Raw genomic sequence first — 24,405 nt, 5'->3', positions numbered from 1 at the left:
CAATTCTTATCTACTATATAAAAATGTAACCATCTCCCAGTGAATACAGAATTTGTAGCAAAAATCAGACCACTGTGAAACCCAAAAAGTTCATTCTGAAGAGTCAGTATCAGAGAGTGCAATATCCAAGAAACAACGATGAAGCATGCTTATTTAGGCTAAACAACAGCCCTCATTTAATCTCATTCCATCATGAGATTAAATGGGTATATTTTCTGGCTGGGCTGATAAAATTCCACATGAAGACATGCAGAAGATAGTGCTGCAAGCAGGTGTGAACCTAAATGCAACCTAATTTCATGCATCTTCACTTTCAGGACTTATATTACTGGTGATAAAATCTTTTCTTTTTTCATTTAAAAACAAGAAGAGCACTAAATTCTACTTAAAGCTAAAAATAACCTGGCACTTAAACCTCAACACATCTGCAGAAGCTCCATTTTTCTTCGGAAAACATACAAGCTCAAACTTCTGTTACCGCTTATGTTCAAACTTGCCACCTGTGCTGGTTTTGGCTGGGATAGAGTTAATTTTCTCCACAGTAGCTGGTATGGGGCTGTGTTTTGGATTTGTGCTGAAAACAGCATTGATAATTCAGGGATGTTTTCGTTATTCCTGAGGAGTGCTTACACAGAATCAAGGCGTTTTCTGCTCCTCACCCCACTAGCGAACAGGCTGGGGGTGCACAAGAAGCTGGGAAGGGGACAGCCAACCCCAACTGACCCAAGAGATATCCCACACCATATGGCATCATGGTCAGCATGTGATCTGGAGGAAGAAGAAGAAAGGGAGGATGTTTGGAGCGATGGTGTTTGCCTTCCCAAGTAACTGTTACATGTGATGGAGGCCTGCTGTCTTGGAGATGGCTGAACACCTGCCTTTGATGGGAAGCAGTGAACGACTTCCATGTTTTGCTTTGCTTGGGTGCAAGGCTTTTGCTTTATCTATTAAATTGTCTTTATCTCAACCCACGAGTTTTCTCACTTTTACTTTTCTGATTCTCTCCCCCATCCCATTGGGGAGAGAGTATGCAAGTGGCTGTGCAGGGCTTAGTTGCCAGCTGCGGTTAAACCACACCACCACCACTGTGGTGAAGCTGAGCATTTTGGCACCTAAATTTTGCCCACATTCATAAACCAGGCCAATCCTTAAGGCTCCTCAGGGGTTTAACCTAGTAGGTTTGCTCCTAACAACACCCAATACACTCCACCAAATACAGCATAAAGCAGAGCAGCCAGTAGTATTTCCATTCAAAACTACAACAAACTAAGGCAGTGCTGCTGATGTTGTCCACTGAGATCCCCAAAATAAGTCTCCCCCTCCTGCAGGAACTTTTCCACATGAAATCGCTCTGGACGGTTTCTATTTTATAATACAGTATTCTATTTATCTGGAAGGTATTTTATAAAACTTCTAAGCTTTGCTATTTTATTCTGATTCCAAAGTCTTGGAACAAAAACAGAGAGCTATACTAAAAAAAAGCCAAGTGTCTAAATAAGAATAACCTAGCATTTGCAACAAAGCAATTTTGTGATGTGTCCCTCATAAAACAAAGGCAAATAGCACACAGTTTTTTCTTCTTAAAAGTAGAATTTCACTTAAAAATGCTAATTCCATCCAGCTCTTCTAGCACATGCTAGATTTTATCCTCAGATAACTTCTCTGAGGTTATCACAATATTCACTTTTCTTTAAAAACCTGGTAAAAATAACATTCAGATACTCCACACCAGATGGAGAATGACAGGATTTCTCCAGAGATATCTTACTCAACAGCTTTGGCTTGAAAAGGCAGCCTGGGAGTCTGAAAATTTTGGTGTCAGTTCTGCACATAGATCAAATCAATTACACCAGTGATTTTACCCAAACAAAGCAGACAGTCTTTTAAAACAATCAATGTTTAGTCAATGTAAATAAATTATCTCTGCAATAATATTTATGATATATGAGTGTTATTTCCTAGCCAAGTAGGAAATAAACCAAAATGAGCTAAACCCAGCTTTCACTACTCAAAACAATGAAACAAACCAATGTATGAAAACTATCAGTAGCAAGGAATTAGGTTTATTTTGATTTTCTACTGTAGCCTTTAGTTTAAAGAGGATTTTTAATCAGTTCCATTATTAGCAGGTTTGTTCAAATTGATTTTTAAACCCAAGCTTTGACATGAATCACAAACATGTTAGGTAATTGCTTAAAGCCCATAATTGAATTAAGCACCTGCCTAGCAGCATTAGCAACAAGATCTTATACAAAAGCATGAAAGAAAAGCCAGTACATTAAATGAAGATCATCGTTAGAATAAAAGTACAGATACAGGATTTACTTTTCAATCTTCTAATAAAAACAAATTTAAATGATCTTTTTCTGACATAAGGCGAGACTTAATGAGCCATTAACTCCATTTCTGCTCCTTCCAATCTTACTTTGAGTAGAAAACCAATTTGAATGATTTTTCATCAGACCACCCATGTTATAATTTCCCTGCACTGCTATGCTTTTTTGCCATGTCAAGTTTTAAAAAGGAGATGGAAAACATTTCTAGATTTTTACTTTCTGCTGTTTGAATATGAAAGTGCCCAAAAGGCCTTCACATATCTTCAGAACATCCTCATGAGATGGGACAGTAATTTTACCATGTTTCCCACTGAGAATATCAAATCAGAGAGGTTAGGCGCCTTGGCATCCTCACAGGGTGAACCTGCAGGGAATCATCCCAATATCCAGCTTTTCTGGATGCTATTCCAATGCTCAAGTCAACAAGAATAATTCAATTATTAAACTAAAAGCAACGGGTATGTCAACAAACACCTTAGAATCATAGAATCAGTTAGGTTGAAAGAGACCTTTAAGATCATCAAGTCCAACCACTATACCAGGACTGCCAAGTCCACCACTGCACCATGTCACCCTAGAGATCTTTTTCTTCCTATGCCACTTAAAAAAAGTGAAATTTAATATTACTGTTTAGTTCGTAAACAAATCATTGATTCAATTTGCTCAATTATTAAAACTTTCGGGCTAGGAGAACTGATTTCCTTTCCCTACCCTAACAGCCATGTAACATTTCTCATACTAGATAGAGAAAACTAATTTCCAAGTAATAAACAAAAGCAACTCCAAGCAAGGAACTATTGGCAAAAAGTCAATCTCAGCTGTCACCAACACCTTCACTCAGTTACTCCACAACTACAAAACCTAACTTTTATACTCCATCCAGATAGAGGACATGACAGGCTGTAATGGGAACAAAATAAAAAGTCACAATTGCTTAACACGTATTGTTTTCTTCTGTCAGTGTGGACCGCTTAGTAATGCCTGGTTAACATATATACTCTTCTCAGATCAGTAACCCACACTACCATTGCCGCCTTGACCTCAAACAGCTAAATATCTTTATGCCTCACTTGCTAAATGAAGAAAAAAAAGAAAGATCTACTGCTCTACAAGACAACCAGACAGCTTAAATCAAGTAGATGCATCTGTCTTACAGAAAAAAATAAACAAAACAAACAAACAACAGTCCAGATGTGTAAATATTTAATTCAATTCCTAAAGTAAAAGGCCTAATCCACAACCGAAAGCTTGTACCAGCCTGTAATAGCTTACAGCAATAATCCAAACCTTGAACCACTTCACATAAAATTAAAAAAGGGTACACTCCTCTTGGATATTCCATATATTCAAATAATAACTATTTCAAAAATATGATTTCATTCTCTATTATTGTTCAGTATTTTTAGGGAATCGTGTGTGTTAAATGTTACCACTAATGATCCTATTATTTTCCTTAGGAATTTACAGTTAACATATGAATAGCCAGAACGTACCAGTTCTCTTGCTTCTTCGAGCTGTTTCTCAATATTTGCAACCATCTGCTTCTTCTCATCTGAAATACAATCATGAAAATAACAATATAATTGTGCTCTTGCCATGAAAGAAAAATATACCATTTCAAAAGCTTGGATGTTTCAGTTAAAACTGACTCGAGGGATTTATCCTGCCTGACATCATCATTCATTGTAATATCCGCATTAGTAATTAACTAAAAAAAAGCCAAACAAAGGAGGCTGGAGAATCCTTGAAGTCTTCTGCTTTGTTACACAGCATTTGCTAGTTAGAAAAGCAGTTACAGCTGCTCCAGGTGTAGGAGTTAGTTATGCCTCAGCAGGCACTTGCTGATGTGTACAAATGCATGAGAAGGTACATGCTTATGCCACACAGAAAAAAAAAAATAGACTATGGTTTAAGAACAAAGGCTTTTCCTATTTATTTGCAAAATATGAGCTGCATAAAACCAAGCATCCCACTTAAAATGAAATCAGGTACTGAAGAAAAATGAGGTTTCTATTCCCCTGCTCTTACACCGGGCCTAGAACAGTTTCTTTTGCTTCAACAGAGGGGGGGGAAAAAGAAACTCCATGGGAGCTACAAGAAAACCACTGTCTTCTAGTAGCAGTAAAAAAATGTGTATTAGTAACAAAAGATGAAAATTTGAAAAAAAATTAAATAAATTCAGTTATAAGCTATATGTAGCAATCATCATCAGCCAGGCTCCTCAACTAGTCTATTATGCCAGCTATAGAAAGCATGTCTGACTTTCAACCTGCCTCTAACCGTCCATTCTCAGAGAATCCAATGTGAACTCAGAACTGAGATTCAGGGTCACATCATCACAAATATTCTAATTTTTTTGACCACTTGGTTTGTTACAGCATGAAAGACTTCTCAGGAATATTCAATCACTAGATAATAAAGTCCCCACATCGCTTAATTACTTTGGGCATTCAGGGGCTTCAAAACTACCAATTGCATCGACCTGTGCCCCTCTCATGGCCACACTTCCATCCTTCAGACTGTAAATCTACTTACTGTCTCAATGAAGTTAACAAAACTCTCATATGCAACCACTGTTTGAAACCAAGATCATCATGACATCTGTGCTGGTGGTTTGCCTGATGAAGTAGATAAAAACTGAGTTGCACAAAAGTACCTCCAGTCATTGCTTCTCAGAGATTGCAATGGGTAAGTCTGTGTTAGCACAAGAGACTTTATTATGTATCTTTAGACTTCACAGTTTTCTTTTTTAGCCTGAATTCCTTTGCTGCTTCTCTTCCACATGTATCCTAGAATTGACACATTAAAGATCAAAGAGACTATCTGATGATCTCCTTTGATCTTCTGCATGCCAGAAGCAACTGAATTTCAAGAGAGACACCCTTTATTAAATGTATACAATTTAGCTTCCAAGAAGCCAAAATGCTTTATTTTCAAGTAAACTTAGTGCCATACGCAGGAACTGGCATAGCAACCAAAACCCGAATTTTTGCCACATAAAGTAAAACATACCTTTAAAACAGCCTTCCTTAAAAGCTTGGGCTTATCCATCTATCTTCTTTTACCAAAAATATGCTACACTCAATTTAAGGACACATGAACATCATGATCCATCCTTCTTCAGTTACATACATTGGAGCTTTGCCTGAAGAGAGGATCAGGTTCAGGATCATCTTTCCACCTTTAAGATAACATAGACATCTTTGCAAATAACCAGCTGTCTTCTGAGGATACACCATCCCACACATGGCAGATTCACAAGAATAAATCACATGCAGTGGGTTATCACTCAAAAAGCTGATATAGTATAATAGGACATGTGGGTAATCCCTTTAGAGTCCAAAATTAAGACTACAGTATGAGGTCCTTTGCTGAGGGAAAATTCCTCTCAGAGAAGCCCAAGAATGTGATATAGCCAGCTGGACAGGCATCTAACTCCTTGAGTCCTTCTGAGATTGGACTGGATAAGCGAGTGGTCCAGTGCTGATAAGGTTCACCTGAAGTTGAGATTGTCTCAAGCTCGACTCTGCTATATCCTATATGAACAAATCAAGCTTGTTTCTGGGTGGCAGCAGAAAGAACTAAACACTCTAGCAAAACACAGCTAGAATAAAATCTTGAAGAACACTGAATCTCTCCGAGTAAAGAGAACTCTGCCAGTGACGCGAGCAGGAAGCACTTAAATACCCGCACAAATTAAAAGTTAGAGCTCACCTCCAAGTCTTCCCAGAGTTCCCTTTCTTTACCTTGAAAGAGGCCCACAGTTTCACCAAGTAATCCTCTCTACAAAGCTAAAGCCATGGAAAACCAGCATCTTTCTTGCAAACCTCAAATTCACACTGCCGCATCTGGGGGATTCTACTACAGGAGAAGATGTAGGAAATGCTCATTTCTGTGCAGCACTTTTAATTCTCTGTTAGCAAGGTTTTTATTCCCCACCGGGGTCTCATGATGACACTCAAGACAAAAAAGAAAATCTAACTGTTAATGATTTATCTTCTTAACACAACTAAACCCAAAAGAAAAGATAATCTGCCACTTGTTTGCCAATACATTTCAAATCTCCTACCCAGCATCCCTTCTGTTCTTCCCTGTTCTTCCCTTCATTTGGAAGAGGGCAAGATGACGATGAATGAAAGGAAAAACAATGTAAGATAAAATGTAAAATGCCATTTTATTGAAGCTGAAATAAAATTTAAAAATATAGCAGCAGAAAATAAATTTACCATAGCAATTCCAGCATTTCCTTGAGTTTTACTAGATTACAATTTCCATACACATTAAGTAACCTGAAATTTAGGGATATAAAACTGCGGCTTTGGGGAAGATATTTCATGCCATACAAGTTCTGTATGCACTTGTGATTACAAGAACCACCTAGCACTTCACTGACCAGTAAGTCTTACCTACCCACACAGATATTAAGCTACAGATCTTTAGCAGAGAAAACTCATTAGTACACAATGTCTGTCTGAAACCGCTCCCATGAAACTGGGGAGATACTCAAATGATCTTCTTTAGTTAATTAAACTTTCACCCAACTCTAGAGTTGTATTTTAACATCATCTCAGGCTTATCAATATATAATCACCCAGCTGGTGACCAGAGCAACTGTGGGGAGCGAGGCTTACTGAAAATGGGCCTTTGTTGCTCCCTCAAATACAGATGTGTAAGAAGGCACATGGCAATGTCACAGCACTGCAGCTTTGGAGCGGTATCTTCATGGATTTCCAGGAAAGCAGCTGAACTTGTTGCAGCTGCTGATCCTCCAGGGCACACAATACCATGCACTCCCCAGAGCAAGAAGGAGTGGCAGGATCCTGCAGGGTTGCTTTGGAAAGGAAAAGGAAGCTGACCAAAGTATAGGTATCACCCACTTGGTTTTGCTGTCCTCTAGCCACATCATCATAAAATCCTGGTAGGAGTATGCTGCCTGGAGCCACTTGCCTGCAGGACTGCCAATACCTCCAGGCCATGCAACAGAAACATGAAATAGTGCAACACTGTCAATCAGAAAGCACTTGCTGGAATGGTTTCCAAATAATTTACTTCCAGTTTACTGCCACGGTTAAGCTAAGGAACAACTTACTTCACAGTCAGCACCCCCGCAAAAAGGAGGGCACAATATCCACAGGATATTGCTCAGAGACTGCAGATGAGGTCAGAGAGAGTTACTCAGAATAAGAGAAGCCTGCCACTAATCTAGTGGATCAGGACAAACAAGTTATAATCCAATTAAAGATCCTCATACTGCTAACTGTATTATTCCACTGTGTCTTAGCAGTTTTCAATCTGACTACTTCATCATTTCCTTAAATACACTTCCACCATATTAAATAAAAGGGGTGTTTATTATTAATTCTGAATTAAGAAAAGGTTATATCTTTTAGAGAAAATAAAAAACAATGTTCCCTCAAATACATCTAAATTTAGAATAGTATTTTTGTCTCCACATTGCCAGGTAGAATGAACTAAATTATACAAGCTACATGCAGTATTTTCTTTAACTGGTCAAATTCACAAAATATGGATAAAGACTGGAAACGAAAGTGGTTTTTTCTTCCGGGTAAGGATTGTGTGCAAAGAAATCTCTATCAATTCCTTAAAAGAAACAAACTTTTACTACATTCTCCTCAGTTCTTTCAACTTTGCCCTTGCATGAGTCACTCTTCTGTCCCGCAAAATATGGCAGTTACACACAGGCAGAAATCTGCCTACAAGTGCACAAAGATAACACAGCACTGGTTTGATCTCACAACCAATGAAGAGATTAAAAAAAAAAGTGGACTAAAACTGAGTAGTCTCACTGCTTGTGTAATTGCTTCTTTTTATTAGTACATGCTGAGGAAGAAACTGAGTAACAAAGGGCTTCAGTTCATAGACCACTTGCAGATTTCGCTGCGTTGGCTGAAGTGGTTTACGTGTTCATGCCAGAAGTTACTGCCCAACGGCAGAGACAAATGGAACAATACGTGTGTTTCGCTTATAAAACTGGGCTCAAGGGGCACCACATGATGAGCCAGACCTGAAACGGAAATAGTATGCTCCAGTACAAGGGTACAACAGAAAATTAAAGGAGGGACTTTCTTCAGCTAAATCTGTTAGAGACTGAAATACAGTGCTTTGATTGCCCCATAGAAGATGCAGATATTGAGAATCAGAAGAATGATAGCGCTCAAGTCTAAACCATCATGAACCAGTGGCTACTGTGCTGGGAAAAGACTAAGTATCACCATTCGTGCTGATAAAACTCTCTTTCAGATGAAGCAATCAAAATTTATATAAATTTTTGGATAACGCACAAGACAGATGTTTCTCTGAAACACCAAGGAACATTAATAAAACATTATTCAAAACCAGCAGCAGCATCACAGAAAATCTATTTAGAAGTCATTTCTCTATTTAGAACGCTTTCTTTAGTTCTCCAGATGATGTTTGCCTCAATAGAAGACATTTCTTCCCAAGACGTTGTATCGTCCCTGCTGCTTATTGCTTCTGTAGTATCAGAGTGCCTTTGTTACATTTCTTGCTGAACTACTTCTGCATTTGTGACAATAGGAATGTTTGTTGAGCCATCATCCTCCTAGAACACAAGACAGCATCAAGTCCTGACAACACCGAATGTAGGAATGTTGCAAAAACAATTAACCAGTATTTCTCCAATTTGACTAAACACAGAAAGTTACAGCAGGTCCATCTTCAGTAGCAGAAGGAAACAAACCAGTCACTAAGACTTCAGGAGATCTCTCTGTATTATGTGGAAGTAGCACAAGTCCTTACACTTTTCATCCTGCTTCTTCCAGCGTGGAGGAAGAAGGCCATCAGCAATCTCTCTCAAATCACTGCTGCTGAAAACTGCCACCTCACGTGCAGCTCTCCTCACGTCCCCCTCCCACCTCATCATCCTCTTTTTGAGGCTCTCCCAGCCATCTCCACAAGAACTAACTGGAACTTCTGGTGATGAAGAAGCAAAGATCTTGCAAATATTCCTATTAAGAAACAAGGGAAAAATGTGTATTTAAAATATTTCTGATGCAAGTGTTCAGCATAGTAAGAGATTTATTGTTTAGGGGTGGGTTTTTTCCAGATGGTCAAATGCCTCTATTAGCTAAGACTGCAATTTGTTTCGAAGTCATACATGATTTTTTTGCTGATGAAAGACAGAAGAGCCCTGAAAACTGAAGCAACACAGTCACTCACAAATGTACAGTGCAAGAAGCAGCTATAAAGCAAGTCAGTCCAAACCATGTATGACAAGCCACCTCTAAAATAAAATAAAATAAAATAAAAGTTAACCATTGTCTTACCTTAAAGCCATTTAGCCCAGTACTACACTATTGGTCCCACAGGGAACATGCGTTCCTTCTCCTCTGAGAGGACAGCAAATTCTAAAACAACCTTCTAATGGCCACATAAAAGAATCATGATTTCAAAGCCTGCTGCTTCTAGGCTATGCCACTGTTTAAGACCATGCTCTTTAAACATCTTGTATTTAAGCTCTAAAGTCTCCTTAAGTGAATAAGAGAAACTGCTTCAAGGAGAGGATTATGGAAATCCACTACTACTAAGTGGAATATATTTCCACTATTGAACACTGATGACTTCCAAAATCAATAGAATTAGGAAATCAAATCTCTACTCTCTTTCCCTAAATCAGTGTAGCACTACTGATATTAAGAAGAGGAGCCAGTAATGTATTTATGATGTTTCCCTGTTCCTACAAATTTAAGTGGTCCTTAAATTGCTATTTAAAAAGTGAACAACCCTTTGTGAGACAGTGGCAAATACTGCCTTGGTTAGATACTTTACATTACTGAAGGATTCACTGCATTCTCTCCGCAAATTGTTCTAGTGGCTATTTACAGGTTAAATATCATTTCTGAGCAGACTAAATTATATCGGTTCTCAATTTCAATCACAGGAACTCTCTGTATCTCCTCCTTCTAATTTTGTAAGTCTCCATTACAAAACAGAAAAAGCTTTCTACCTCCAAGTACCCACATACTGTGACTGAATCATCTGCCCATGTCCTTTTCGTTAAGCTCAACAGCAAAACAGCTTTGTTAAGCCAAAGAAAAGGCAGTTTCCTCTCTGCTAATCATGTCTGTGATTGGTCACTGAACACCAATTTATCGGAAGACTTTCTAACTTGCTAAGATTATAATTGGACATAACCTTTCAGAATCAGATATTTTCTCAAATCCCTGTTTATTCATTTCAGATATATTTTGGAGACCTGAATTAACATTGCACTGAGATATGTTTTAGCTAACCACCTACCCCAAATCCTGTTTGGAGTCACTACTTTGTGACACATTTCCTACTCTAAAAGTAGGATGTTATTCTTTGGTCCTGGATGCATGATATTTTTTCCTTTAGTCATATGGAAATGTATACCATTAGCGTGTTTTTACTTCCTTCTTAAATGATATCCACTCCTATAATTCAAGTATCTTAAAGCTTTGGGAAACTTGTATAGGAAGTAGAGACTGAAATATTTAATGAGGTGGGAACAGAAAAGGCATTAAGCTGAGCTGCAAGAGGGACAGATGAGAAAACCACTAGTTTCAGCTTCCCTCTGTCTCCTACTAGGAACCCTATACTAAGGCACTGATTCGTATGCACTACAAGATCCAGCTGGGCTGAGTAAAGAGATTATAACTTTAAGCTTTCTACCCTAACACTCTTACAGCATTATTGTCTCTACTACAGGGATACACCATGAATCAACCATGAATGCTGCAGGCTATTGACAAACACATTAAAGTAAACAAGCACTGATTTCTTTGAATGTTCCCCTACTTGTGAGTCACCACAATTACCCAAATCAAATGTTCTAACACTAGGCAGCAAAAACAGAGATTTGGATTAAATCACGCACCAATTCTGTCTATGCTACAGGAGAAAGACTTCATTTCCATTACTGATGTTGTGGCATCATCACAACGGAAGGCATTCAGTAGCACTGCTGGTAAACACCCGCCCAGCTGTGACCCCTGCTCTGCTCAGCCCTTCAGCTGCGCTGGAGTAACTTTGTACGGCCCCACGACAAGTCAGAAGAACAAGGACTAATCCTTACAGCAAACAATATTCCGTCAGGTTAATCGCAATACATTTCACGAGATAACTCGCTGCTCGAACAGACGTGCACCCGGACCGGGGAGACGAATCCTGCCTCTGCTGTGTAAGGAGCAAGAAAACACAGTCGGTTGACGAGACGCAGAGACAGACACGCTAAAACACAGCAACACCTCCCGCCACCATGCCGAGCGCTTGCCGCTGGGAAGCTGGAGGCTCCGGGAGACGGAGAGGCTCTCGCAGACGAGAAGGACGCGGCTGCGGGGCGAGAGCCGTGAGGGCGGCGAGCAGCGCCGGGAGACCATGGCCCCTGCGCGGCGCCAGGCAAGCAGCCCCCCTCCCCAACCCCGCCTCGGTCGCCCGCCGCTTACCTCCTACCAGCTTGGGCACCTTCCCGATCCTGCCCGTGATCTCGGCCGTCAGCACCGCGAAGTCCTGCTCGTAGCTCTCGAAATCGGAGGACATGGCGGCGGCGCCAGGGGAGGCCGCGGCCCCGCTGTGCTCCGCGGACACCCTGCGCTCAGCTCCGCCACTCCGCGCCGAGCTGCTTCCGCGTTCTGCTACCCGCAAAGGCGTCCCCCCCGCCGCCGGGCGCCTAGCCACGCGTTCCGCCGGAACTCTCCGTCCCCGCTCAGGTGTTTTAACCAACGCGGTCCAGCTCCCCGCTGCCGCCCCGCCACACCTTCGCTTGCAGGCTCGAACCGCAGCCTCAGGCGCGGCGGTAGCCCGCTCACACCCTCCAACCCAGGACCTCGTGGGCCTGGGGCGGGGCAGAGCGGAGCGACGAGGCTACGGCGCGACCGGTGGGACGCTATTTCCCGTCGGGATCCTATTGCCATCGGACCGTCGGGGGGCGGACCCGAAGGCGCCGGCGGGCGGAGGCGAGCGCGGGCTCCGCTCCCCGGGCTGCGGGGCGGGGCCGAGCCCCGGCGGGCCGCGACGCCTCCTCTTCCCTTTCCCCTTCCTCACGGCGCTTTCTCTGTCTCGGCTGCCGGCGGGGCTGAGCGCGGCGGGAGCCATGCGTGGAGGTGGCGGTGGGGCGGCAGCAGCAGGAGCAGCGGGCGGGCGGCGGTAGCGACCATGAACGGGCCGGGAGGGTTGGGCCGGGCGCCGGTAGCGGCCATGGACGGGCCGGGAGGGCTAAGCCGGGCGCGGCGGTTGTGCCACTGGGGACCGCTGGTGGCCCTGGCTGTGGTGGCCGTGTGCTCCGCCACCGCCATGGCGGACGCCGCGCTGTGGTACTGGCCCCTGGATACCGCCGGAGGAAGCGTCAACTTCATCATGCTCCTCAACTGGACCGTCATGATCCTCTACAACTACTTCAGCGCCATGTTTGTCGGCCCGGGGTACGTCCCGCTGGGGTGGACGCCGGTGAGTGCTGGTTTTCGATCGCTCCTCCCGGGGCGGGTGTGGGAGACCGACGGGTCTGCCCTTGTGCCGGGGCCGGCCCTGCTGAAGGGGCGGTGTGCAGGGGTCAGGGAGGCGGTACAAGTCGCTGGTCTTTTGATGCCGCCGTTTCCCAGTTCTCTTTGAGGAATGCAGCCAACCCCTCGGGCCACTCCTTGCTCCTTCCTTATCTCGTTTCAACATCTTCACTTTCTGCCCCTCCGCTGCTGCTTACACCGTGTCCAGTGTGCTCCAGCTCCATCCGTCCCTTCCCTGTTCCATCAGTTACAGTGATCTGGGGCAGAATGGTACCGTCTTTTTATTGGCAGGAAACGTTAAGTTTTATAGCTGCTTCTCAAACCAAAACAACAGGAAACAAGTATTGCTACCCAGCAATGAGAGCCTCAAGGTTATCTGCACGCTCCTGTTGACACTGAAGACTTTGCTACTAGTAACAAGGATTAGAAGACCTTTACTGAGCAAGTTTTTTTTTTATGTGAGCCAGAAAAGTATATATTTATCTTATGTTCAACACAGTATTGTAAGTTAAGTAGAAATTTCCATTTTCTTTGCCCTAGTAATCTCTTGGACGAGTAGTAGTGAAGGACCTACTGATAAAGGTTCAGTATCTAAAGAGAGCTTGTGGTCCAAGGTTCAGTATCTAATGAGAGTTTGTGGTCTAGTGGCACGATATGAAGGTTAGTAATAATCGCATTTCTATTTGTGGAATATTTCTCAGGACAGAGTCTAGTGAGAGGAGGATCCTGAGGTCATCTAGCAGAATAACTGAGCATTCCACTTTGTAAACAGAAGATTTTGGCCAGTATTACTACTTGCTATGTACAAGTCTCCCAGTCTGTCGTTTTGCTGTACTTGGCTTATGGGTGTGTGTAAGAGAGACAGGCGACAAATACGATCTAGTTAGAATCATAGAATGATTTGGGTCGGAAGAGACCTTAAAGCTCATCCAGTTCCAACCCCCTGCCACGGGCAGGGACACCTTCCACTAGAGCAGGTTGCTCCAAGCCGTGCCCAGCCTGGCCTTGAACACTGCCAGGGATGGGGCAGCCACAGCTTCTCTGAGCAACCTGTGCCACCCTCACAGGTAAGAACTTCTTCCTAATGTCTAATCTAAATCTACTCTTTTTCAGTTTAAAGCCGTTTCCCCTTGTCCTATTCCTACGTGCCCTAGTAAAAGGTCCCTCTCCAAGTTTCTTGTAGGCCCCCTTTAGTTATGGGAGGACTGTTATAAGGTATTCCCAGAGCCTTCTCTTCTCCAGGCTGAAAAAGCCCAGCCTATCTTCCTAGGAGAGGTGCTCCAGCCCTCTGATCATCTTTGCAACCTCCTTTGGACTCACTCCAGCAGGTCCACATCCTTTGTATCTTGGAGGCCCCAGAGCTGAATGCAGTACTCCAGGTAGGGTCTCATGAGAGTGGAGTAGAGGGGCAGAATCATTTCCCTCGACCTGCTAGTCATGCTCCTTTTGATACAGCCCAGCATACGGTTGGCTTTCTGGGCTGCCAGTGCACATTGCCAGGCCCTGCCAGGCTTCTCGTCAACCATGGCTGAACATTAATGCTTACTGGTACCGCATCTTGGTAGTAAGCCCAGATTGGCTCATGGCATAAAATGGAGAGACAAGGTACAGAAGCTGTTTTTTAAAAATTGCGAAGGCCTCATGCTTTTTTTTCTTTACTCCCGGAACTTCACTCTGAAACCCTGCTTGTACGCTCTTCCTGATGAAAGAACTGTTTATTTCTTGTAGCAATCAGCACTTTCAACAGTGGGAGATGGCTGTGTCGATAGCCAAGACGTTATTTCATTTTGGTTTTTAATTTCTTCATCACCTACTATTAAATAGGGTTGGGTTATGAAACACACCCTGCCAGAAGAAAGCAAAGATGCTTAGGTTAGGAAAGTGTCAAGATATGTATTGCCAGTAGAATTATGTATACATCTAACACGTCTATTCTTCTGTTTAAAGGAAAAATCTCAGGATTGCATGTATCTCCAATACTGTAAAGTGTGTCAGTCTTATAAGGCACCACGTTCACACCACTGTCGAAAGTGTAACAGGTACTGTCTTTCTTTAAAATTGTTTTAAGTCCATATTAAAGCAGTTCAAATCTAATGATGAGCTATTAATATAATTTGTTCTTCCAAGTCTTGTCTTGTGCACTTTTACTGTATGAACACTACTCCTGTTTCAAATATTTCCACTTTGTAGTTGCATGGTTTCTGTACGGTTTTACTGTGTTTTAGTTTAATATATAAATCTGCCTTTAACATTTTCTTTTTAGCTTGAAATCATTTCCTCTTAAGAACTTCTCGATAGTATTAATAAAACATTGCAGTACTGTTTCAGGAAAGTGACCCTGTGTAAACAGTTACTTAAAAAGTCCTTTGTAAGTTACGAGTCTAAACGTTCACCTTGCTCAGGGAGTAGAAAAGCCTATTCTATCATCTTTCCCAATGGGAGTTAAACATTGATTTGAGTGGAAATTTTGGACTGTTCTTTACTCTTTGCTAAAGTGTTGTTTTGGTGAAGGGTGCTTTTATTATAAATAGCTGCACTGGAATTTGGTGCGGCTTGAAAAAAACAAGCCACTTCAACTGTCTACAGTCCAAGCTGTAGTTGCATTTATCCTGGGTTTACTGGGCAGGTCCTCCTCTGAAGGACTATTAGAGAACATAATAACATTAGAGAACATGGTAAGAGGATATTAGAACATGCGTGTTCATTTGTTATTTCTATAAACACCAGGATGTGCAGTTAGTGTGCTTTTGGGAAGCAGAGACTGAAACTGTAGAGCAGTGCTGTAATTTGGCTGTGTCATCTCAAGATTTAAAATTAGACTCTTTTCCTAGAGTGACAGAGTTACACTGAGGACTGTGTAGAAAATGGCAGCGTATCCTGATGATTGTCTTTGCAAAAGCAGGTTCTTAAATAATTTCTCTCGTCAAATAAAGCAGAAGATGCTGCAGCACATTCTCCAAATCATTTTGACGATATGCTTTAAGAATTTTCTGCCCCCTCAACTGTGGCCAAAGTAGCTCATTGCACATGTATTTCCAGCCTGTTGCAATGAAGTAGGTAACTTAAACCATTGCTGAAAGTATTCTGTGCTATGGCAAGTTTCAGTGTATGAATGGCCCACCTGAATGGGGTCAGGTTTCTAGCTGAGACCTAGCAACTTCCTCAGAAACACTTGTGCTTATAGTTATGATTGCATGTTCGAGAAATTGTACAGTGGCAGTTGAGCATGTATTAACAAAGAGTAATTAATTCTTAAAAGGGAGAAACTGAACTTCCTATTGGGAATGGAATAGCGTAAAAGATAATGAGGTCAGTAGTTCTAAAACAACTTTTATTTTCAGAGGAGCTGGATATTTGTGCAATTCAATCCTTTGTTTATCAGTTAGATTTGGTGCAGATGAATTGCAACATTATAATTGGTGACTTTTAAACTTGTGAAGTTAAATCAATGCAATTTGGAATGTGGATTATCAGGTGGGTTTTTTGCACCTGTAAACTGCAGAAATATAACCAGCTTTATGTTGAATACAAGAGTGTCTCTAAGTTATTTATGCTTGTTAAAAGGTATCTGAAAAGGTCTTACAGTGGTGTGACATCAATACATAGCAATTGATAAAGCTTTCTGAGGGTCTACTGAAAAGAAATTCACTTCATTTTGTCAATCTTTGTATGTTCTTTCTGCGAGTAGTTCACAGGGGATCTGGTATTTCATTCATTTTCCTGGTGTGCTTATTTAAAAAGAAATGGTAATAACAGTAGTGCCTAATTATTGTGTTGACAGTTCTTACAGAATCCATTCTAGGCCTCTGTCTCCTGGCTCTGGAATATGGTGTTTATTCGCAACTACCAAATTTGAGCAAAGGGGAGGAGGGATCATTAAGGGATGGTAGGACCTGGGGGGCACTTCTTGGTTTGCTTGCTTTCACTCTACAACATGAAATACCATTCTGAATAGCAACAAAAAAAGAAGTTACTGTGTTAATCTGTCAGAAATTGGTGGGTTTAAATGAATGAATAAAGGTTGAGTACTAGAAAGTTAGCTGTCTCTTTCTATGAGCTTTTTGAAAAACATCATAAATGTCCTTTATATTAATCAATATTTATTATTCACAGATGTGTCATGAAGATGGATCACCACTGTCCTTGGATCAACAACTGTTGTGGGTACCAGAATCACGCATCTTTCACTCTGTTTCTCCTCTTAGCTCCACTTGGATGCATTCATGCTTCTTTCATATTTGTTATGACTATGTACACTCAGCTTTACAACAGAGTAAGAAAACATAATTAAATGTTTAAAATATTATTTAAGTCAGATGGGTAATTTATTTCTGGAAGTATGAGACAATTTGGTTTCCTGAGAAGCAGCATGTGGAATTCCTTGTTAATCTTTCAATATATACTCTGAGTTCTACTCTCCGCCTGTGAGAAGTTGCTTGTCTTAATCACTGGGAGTTTTCTAGAAACTGAAGACAGTTTCTGAGTAGCACTTTATATGGAGAGAGACAGGCTGTGTTTTGGCTGGCACAGAAACTAGCTGCTATTTATTTCCAGCAGACAAGTTAGATGCTATTTATTTTCTTTTGCTTGCCACTTTTTTAGAATTGTATTCAGTTCTTCAAGGGGAAAGAAAAAAGTACATTAGTTATGGAACTAAAAATAAATTATGTTGGATTTGTTTTTAAATGGAAAAATTTAAGTGCAGCAACAATGAGCAAAGCTTGTTCTGGAATACATCCCTTATCTCAGATCCATGGTTAAGATTATGAACTTTGATTTCAGCCTTTGTGGTTGCAATGAAGAGCTTGAAAATATCTACTGAGTGTAACAGGTGAAGGCTGTGTGCTGTATTTGCAGAGCAATAATGCTGGGGAACTGTTATCTCCAAAAGCTTTTAAGGGAAAACCTGTAGAGTTTCTATTGAAAATGGGTACTGTGTTATGCGAATATATTCTATCTATCTGAAACTGGTGAATGCGTTTTTGTTGCTGTGCAAAGTCCAGATTTTTTTTTTTATTTTGTGCCTAACTTGTGGAGCTTGCAAGATGGCGGTTTTGATTCGTTTTCCATCTAGAGAAGTTCCACATCTAGCAAAGAATGTATTTCTGAAGAAGAGAAGTCTTCTGAATAATTTTTTCTTTTTAATTACTCCATTTGCATTGTAAAATGTTTGAAGTTGGATACTTCAGAGCCAGATTTTTTTATTGTCAACTTGTTTTGTTTCAGCAGTCGAAATGTCCTAGACCTGAATGATGCTTTCCCTTTGCAGATATCTTTTGGGTGGAGTTCTGTAAAGATTGACATGAGTGCAGCCAAAAGAGACCCTCGACCCATTATTCCCTTTGGACTGTCTGCATTTGCTGCATCTTTATTTGCCTTAGGACTGGCATTAGGAACAACTATTGCTGTTGGTATGCTGTTTATTATCCAGGTAAGTTTATGGCTTCTGTTACAAAGAAGTTAAAAGCTGTAAGTTTTGGCTGCTTGTGGAGCAGAAACAGAATTTGGAATTGAGATGGGAGCAGCTGCTTAGAGCTTATGTTGCTGTGTCCAGAGGTTTGTGTTGCTTTGTCACAGTTCCTATGTTGTACCACAGTTATTTTTTGTGGGAGAACTTAGAGGTGCAAATCTAATGCATTAAGAAAACGTAAGATAGGCTTTATAAACTGTCTCTAAAAGACAAAATACTTGGTATTTCAGGAGTACATGCCCCTATCCCTGAGGATAGGTATAAACATGCCTGATGTATTACTTCAAAAGTTTGAGATCTTTGGAAGGAAATAAAAGTATGCATTTTCAGCATAAACTGAAATACTGTGTGATACTGAGTGTATAGTTTTAGAGGATAGCATTAGCATGTATCTGTGCTGGATCTTAATTTTGAATGTTTTTAAGCCTATAAAAGTTGATTTGTTCTTTAAAGCAAATTCAGTTTGTTAAATGAAGGGGTTTTTTTGCCTAGCTGATATATTTCTGCAGAAAATCAACGCTAATTTCACCTAACATTTTTATTTTAGATGAAAGTCATTTTGACAAATAAAACTTCAATCGAGTCCTGGATTGAAGAAAAGGTAAGCTTTTATTACAGTATTCTTCTGCTGTATTGTTACAAATTTTATTCTTCATAGTTGTCGATTTCTTGTTTCACCTCCTCTGGGTTTAAACCAAAGGTGTCATTTCAATTCACTGCTGACTTAACACCTGCAACCGGCTTTTCCTTTACTGTCTCTGAAATTCTTTGAAATAGATGAGAAATCATTTAACTGCATAGATTTCTCTTTTTTGTTTGGGGGAATTGGTCTGAGCATAATAAAATATTTACTTTTAAGAGACTTTGCTTATGTACTTGGAATATGTGGGTGTTTTCAGCTGAAACTTGAGTTGTCTTTGCTTCTCACTATGCCTGTCTCTGACTTTAATTGTCCACTTCCCCACTCTAGGTGGTGTGTTTGGCCTCATGATTTTCCTTTTTTCCTACTTCTCTGATTAAGCTTGGAATGATTTTCCTTGATTTCAAAGAAGTACTGGAAGATAATGAAACCTAGTTTTTTCTCCTCTAAATTTCTCTTTGATTTCCCTATCTTTATAGAGATTTTCTCAAGATTTTTCAGAAGAAATATAGCCAAGCAGAAGCTAACTTTAGATGAAGCAAAACTGGCTCAGTGTTTAGAAACTAGTTCAGTGCAACCAGGTTATTTTGTATAAGACCACAAACATTTCATTATTACCTTATCTTTCTTTTATTCTGTGTCAAAATTAGCATTAGGATCTTGACTGTATGTAAGTCCCTAAGTATTGTAATGCTTTCTCTTCGCACGGAATCTAGCTTAGCTGGATCTTAGTCCTATTAGACCTTTGAATAATAGGACGATGGAATATAAATGAAAGAAAATCCTGTTACAACTATATAGTAGAATTTGGAATCATACCTTAATATTTTTTGTTGTAAAATACAGGCTGCTAATATGTCCCTTCTGAAAACTGAACACACACTGTAATACATTAGTGTTTAATAAAAATTACATTATTGCAACATAGGACAAACTCTTCTGTGGCTGCTCCACTAGATGTCATTGTTACTGAGAGAATGAAAGGTTCATGGCTGCAGATTGTGGAAGATTCAAAGCATTCCTGTATTCACAATTCTTAGAGGTGAAATAGACACTACCAATATTGAATTATTCTCACCATGGTTAATCATAGAATCATGAGCTGTGAAAGTCTTTGTATGTAACTGAGAAATGGTCAGGCATCAGGCATCAGTTCTTGAAAAAAGCCATAAAATAAAACCAGAGTGTAGCCAGTTGATTCTTCTGTTAACAAGTAAATGAGGGGGATGACCCAAACCAGGCATTCAAAATGCTGATTGTTGTAAGTAGTTTTAAAAGCCTGGGTTAGTATAGCAGGAATTTCCTGCTCTTGCTTCAGAATGTTTGCCTTTGGGTCTCATAGACCCATACAGGACTTATGACCCAGCCTTCTTAATATTTACTGCTCAATTGCAGTTTGTGGGGTATGTTTTTGTGTACTGTATTTCTTAATTACTTTCCAGGCCAAAGACAGAATCCAGTACTACCAAACGGGTGAGACCTTTATTTTTCCCTATGACATGGGAAGTAAATGGAAGAACTTCAAGCAAGTGTTTACATGGTCTGGGATTCCTGAGGGAGATGGCCTGGATTGGCCAGTAAGAGATGGCTGTCATCAATACAGTTTGACGGTAATTGAGATGCAATGATATCTCAAGTTAACCCTCCCCAGTATCCAATTGCCTGGTTTCCCTTACAGTAATATACCAGTGTTTTAAGTAGCCAAAATAGGCTGACTAGTAATACATATATTTATGAAACAAGAGTTCTGTCATATGTTCTCCTATTTTTGATAGACTAAAAAGTTACGCTTTTGTGAATGCTTTTAAATGCTAATGATACTTCCTGTGTTTGTTGAATGGTTTCAATGCCTGACTTCATTTTGTGTTGAATACACAAGTCCTCTTAAAATAAACACTGCCTAAATTTCTATTTGTAATCATTTATAGATAGAGCAACTGAAACAGAAAGCAGACAAGCGAGTAAGAAGCGTAAGTATTTGTGAAGTTTGATCTGAAATGACTTTGAGATATCGGTATAAATAAATGTAAGTAATTGCTGAAACAATTTCTTTACTTTAAACTTAGCAATTAAATAAAGGCTTTGTGTTTCCACACAAAAAATATGCTGCAACCTCTGCTGAACTAAACTTAGCATTTAGCTTTCTTTGCATTTGCTCCTTAGGTGGCAATAAACATGATAATAAAGGTGACACTGCTTCATTATTAAGCAGTTAATTAAAAATTTAGAGACCCTTTGACAGCCATTGTCATTATGTTCATATCTAACAGTATGCTTGAATTGACTTTCTTGGTATGAAACTGTCAGCAAGGCCATAACTGCTTATAATAATAGATTGCCGTGTTGTGTTCAAATTTGTAGGTGCGGTATCGAGCAATAGAAGATTACAGTGGTGTCTGCTGCCCTGTGACTAAAGGTGTTAAAACATTATTCACAACACCATGTTCTGAAGAACCTAGAATTGCACTGAGTAAAGGGGATCTGATTTTAGCCACAAGAGGCTTAAAGTTAGTGGCTCCACACCTTTATGTTTGGTTAAAAGAAATACTGAGATGAGTTCTGGCATCTAATTACCTATTACGCTTTCTTCGCAGCCACTGGATGTATGGTGAGAAGATTCTCGACTCAGCTGCTGATGGTATTATGAAGCAGTTATTTTCCCTTTTTCTGTTGAAAATTACAAGTCACTGTTATAGTTGTCTAGAAATGTGGACAATATTACATGTTCAGTTCTCAAAAGGTATAATGACTGACCTTACTGGCACTAGTTTCTAAGACCACATCCGCAGTTTTTGTATCTAGTAGACTTGCCAGTCTTGAAGTTTATTGAAGGTTGAGTGGGAAGCGAGACACTTCTACATATTGAAGAAAAAGATTTTTAGACTGTTAATGAGGTTAATGATTATTTCTTGTTTTGATATTTAAATAGTAGACTTTCTTAAACGCATTGAGATTTCCTATCTAAACACCTCATAGAATCATAGAATCAACTAGGTTGGAAAAAACCTTTAAGATCATCAAGTCCAACCATTACCCCAGGACTGCCAAGATCACCACTAAACCATGTCACTGAGGGCCTCATCTGCATGACTTGTGAACACTTTCAGGGATGGTGATTCTGCCACTTCCCTGGGAAGCCTGTTGCAATACCTCATTACCCTCTCAGCAAAGAAATTGTTCCTAATATTCAGTCTAAACCACTCCTGATGCAACTTGAGGCCATTTTCTCTGGTCCTATCACTTGTTACTTGGGAGAAGAGACCGATACCCATCTCACTACAGCCTCCTTTCAGGTAGTTGTAGAGAGAGCAGTAAGGTCCGCCCTGAGCCTTCTGTTCTCTGAGTATATACTGAGAGGCTAGATTAGAGTTCAAAATAACATTGGCATTTGGGAGAACTAGGCTTCAAAAATAGGATAAGGTTTGTCAGGACTGCATAGCAAAATGCTATAATAAAGCCAGAGTAACAAGCTGCACTATAACGAGATGGGAAAATTGATTATTAAGTAGCAGTTCTTCTGAGCAAAACAGTTAATCATAATCTTAAGATGAGTCAACACTTCCAAGAAAGAAAAAAGCATATAGCTTCTGAGATGCATGAAGTAATCTTTCCATCCTACTCAACACTGGCAGAGACTCAGTTGAAATACTGCCGCAAGTAAAAGCAGCTACTGCATCTCAAGAAAGAGGAAGATCAGCTGTAAAGGGTTGAGAGGAGAACGAGAATAATCTGAGTAATAGAAAATGTGACCTATAAGGGAAGGCTGGAGGAATTTGGGTGGCTTGCCTGGAGAGAAAAAGGACATAGAGGAAAGCCCAGGGTATGTACAAATAGTCATCAGCTGTGTGATACTCTGTTGTGGAGAAGGTTGTTAGCTGCTTCCTGTGTCTATGATGTGTAGAAAGAGGAGTTGTGAACTTGAATTGTAGTCATAAAGATTCAGATATAGGGTATTAGGAAAGATTTTTCTTAAGGAAGGTAGAGCACTGGAAAACTTTGGAGATCTCTGAAAACATTTTAGGCAGTGGGAGAGAATTGATGCATCCCCAGGCAGTGATGTTGGGAATGATTAGATGTCCTTGGAGAATATAATAACCTGAGTGTAACTTCTTGATGTCTCTTCCAGTCCTGTGTTTTTCATCTATAGTGGGTCATGTTTTGTTCCAAGTTAATGCAACTTTTCATGTCTTAAGGTGCAATAAGAGAACGAGGCTGGTTCCCTAGAAAATGTGTGGAAAAATGCCAGTATGACTCAGAAACGGATCAACCAGTGGATGGAGAGAAGAAAAACAGATAGCCTTCTCATTTTTTTTTAAATAAGAAATGGAATTTTTACTTCAGACCACAATCCTTTACTTGAAATTTTCTGCGTATGACTTCAGATTTATGCAATGAATATGTTAGGACAAAGTTTTCTTTTCCTCGCAGCTGAAAGGGCTGGATATGCCTGTGCCATGGTTTGCATACTTTTTTTAACAATAAATAATTGAAGAAGCCCTTCAGTGGATTGCCTTCAAGATGCATCTTTTTCATCCTGAGTCAGGGTTTTTTTTCCTTTTGCTGTTTCATATTGCATTCTGAGGGTTTATGATTTAGGTGTTTTCCTCAACCGCATCTGATTGTGGTGCGTGCTACATATCTTTTGTATTTTACTTTCTCTGAAGCTGTCCCTGAAAGCTACAAAATAAACATCTGATTCAAATTCAAGATAAAATTTGTTACCTGTGACTTTTAATGATGTGAATTGTCCACCTCAAATAAATGATACATTCATACTCACTTGTGGATTAATTATTCTTAGAACTACAAGAACTTGTTTATACGTATGGGAACGTGAAATGACTGGGTTGTAAAGGTTTCAGAGTTATAAGGTGTTTTTCAAGGTTAGAATGACTGCAGCTCTTGCTGTAAGAATATTCTGTGCTTTTAATGGTCAAAAAAATATAGCCAGCTGTATCTGCTCCCTCTGAAATATGAGTGTGTACCCAGAAGACTAAAGTTCTTGATCCATCTTGGAGTGAAAGGAAGCAATAGAGCCAAGAATAAAAATTTTTGTAAGCCTATTTGCTACTAAGTGATTGACACCTTTCCTGAAGCATTTTTATTTAACATCTGCTATGAGTTATTAGAAAGAGGACCTGAAGATGCAGTAACCTGCACCAACTGAAGGCTTTCTGAATGTATCCTAACTGCAATAAGTGGTTTTGTTGTCTCGGAGTTAGTGCAGTTGCATGTCACATGTTGGGAGTATTTGCAAGTTGCTGTTCTAAACTAATATCATCTGCTTTGCATGAGTTTGCTCAGATGAGCATTTCTTAAACAGTATTAAGTGTATAGAGAAATAACTACATACAGACAAGCCAGCATTACTCCTGTATGCTCCTACTTTCAGCCTTTTCACCTCCACCACAAAGACAGGTTTTTGTTAGGCCTAGCCTGCTGTGCATTAATGCTGAT

At 40.2% G+C, this 24,405-nt stretch overlaps 2 protein-coding genes across 6 annotated transcripts in view; one reads left to right on the top strand and one right to left on the bottom strand.

Moving 5' to 3' along the window:
* VTI1A (vesicle transport through interaction with t-SNAREs 1A) overlaps nt 1-12,295 on the bottom strand; it is a 278,533-nt gene extending 266,238 nt beyond the window's left edge. For all 5 annotated transcript variants that reach the window (XM_030488676.1, XM_030488674.1, XM_030488678.1 and 2 more), the window contains exons 1-2: nt 11,786-12,295; nt 3,830-3,888 (exon numbers count right to left, since the gene is read on the bottom strand). In XM_030488676.1, coding sequence (XP_030344536.1) covers nt 3,830-3,888; nt 11,786-11,879 — 153 coding nt within the window. In that variant the 5' untranslated portion in view covers nt 11,880-12,295. The remainder of the gene's footprint in view (nt 1-3,829; nt 3,889-11,785) is intronic.
* Nucleotides 12,261-23,727, top strand: ZDHHC6 (zinc finger DHHC-type palmitoyltransferase 6). The gene is made up of 10 exons (XM_030488673.1): nt 12,261-12,785; nt 14,786-14,877; nt 16,952-17,111; nt 18,108-18,269; nt 18,856-18,909; nt 20,391-20,558; nt 20,877-20,918; nt 21,310-21,455; nt 21,543-21,586; nt 23,142-23,727. Exons 1-10 carry the CDS (start codon nt 12,495-12,497, stop codon nt 23,243-23,245), a joined length of 1,263 nt encoding a protein of 420 aa, XP_030344533.1. The 5' UTR covers nt 12,261-12,494; the 3' UTR covers nt 23,246-23,727.
* Nucleotides 23,728-24,405: the final 678 nt, after the last annotated feature.

Source organism: Strigops habroptila, chromosome 5 (assembly GCF_004027225.2).
Source record: "Strigops habroptila isolate Jane chromosome 5, bStrHab1.2.pri, whole genome shotgun sequence".
Taxonomy (NCBI): Eukaryota; Metazoa; Chordata; class Aves; order Psittaciformes; family Psittacidae; genus Strigops; species Strigops habroptila.
The sequence above is the reverse complement of the archived record's forward strand: the minus strand, read 5'-3'. Positions and strand labels throughout refer to the sequence as shown.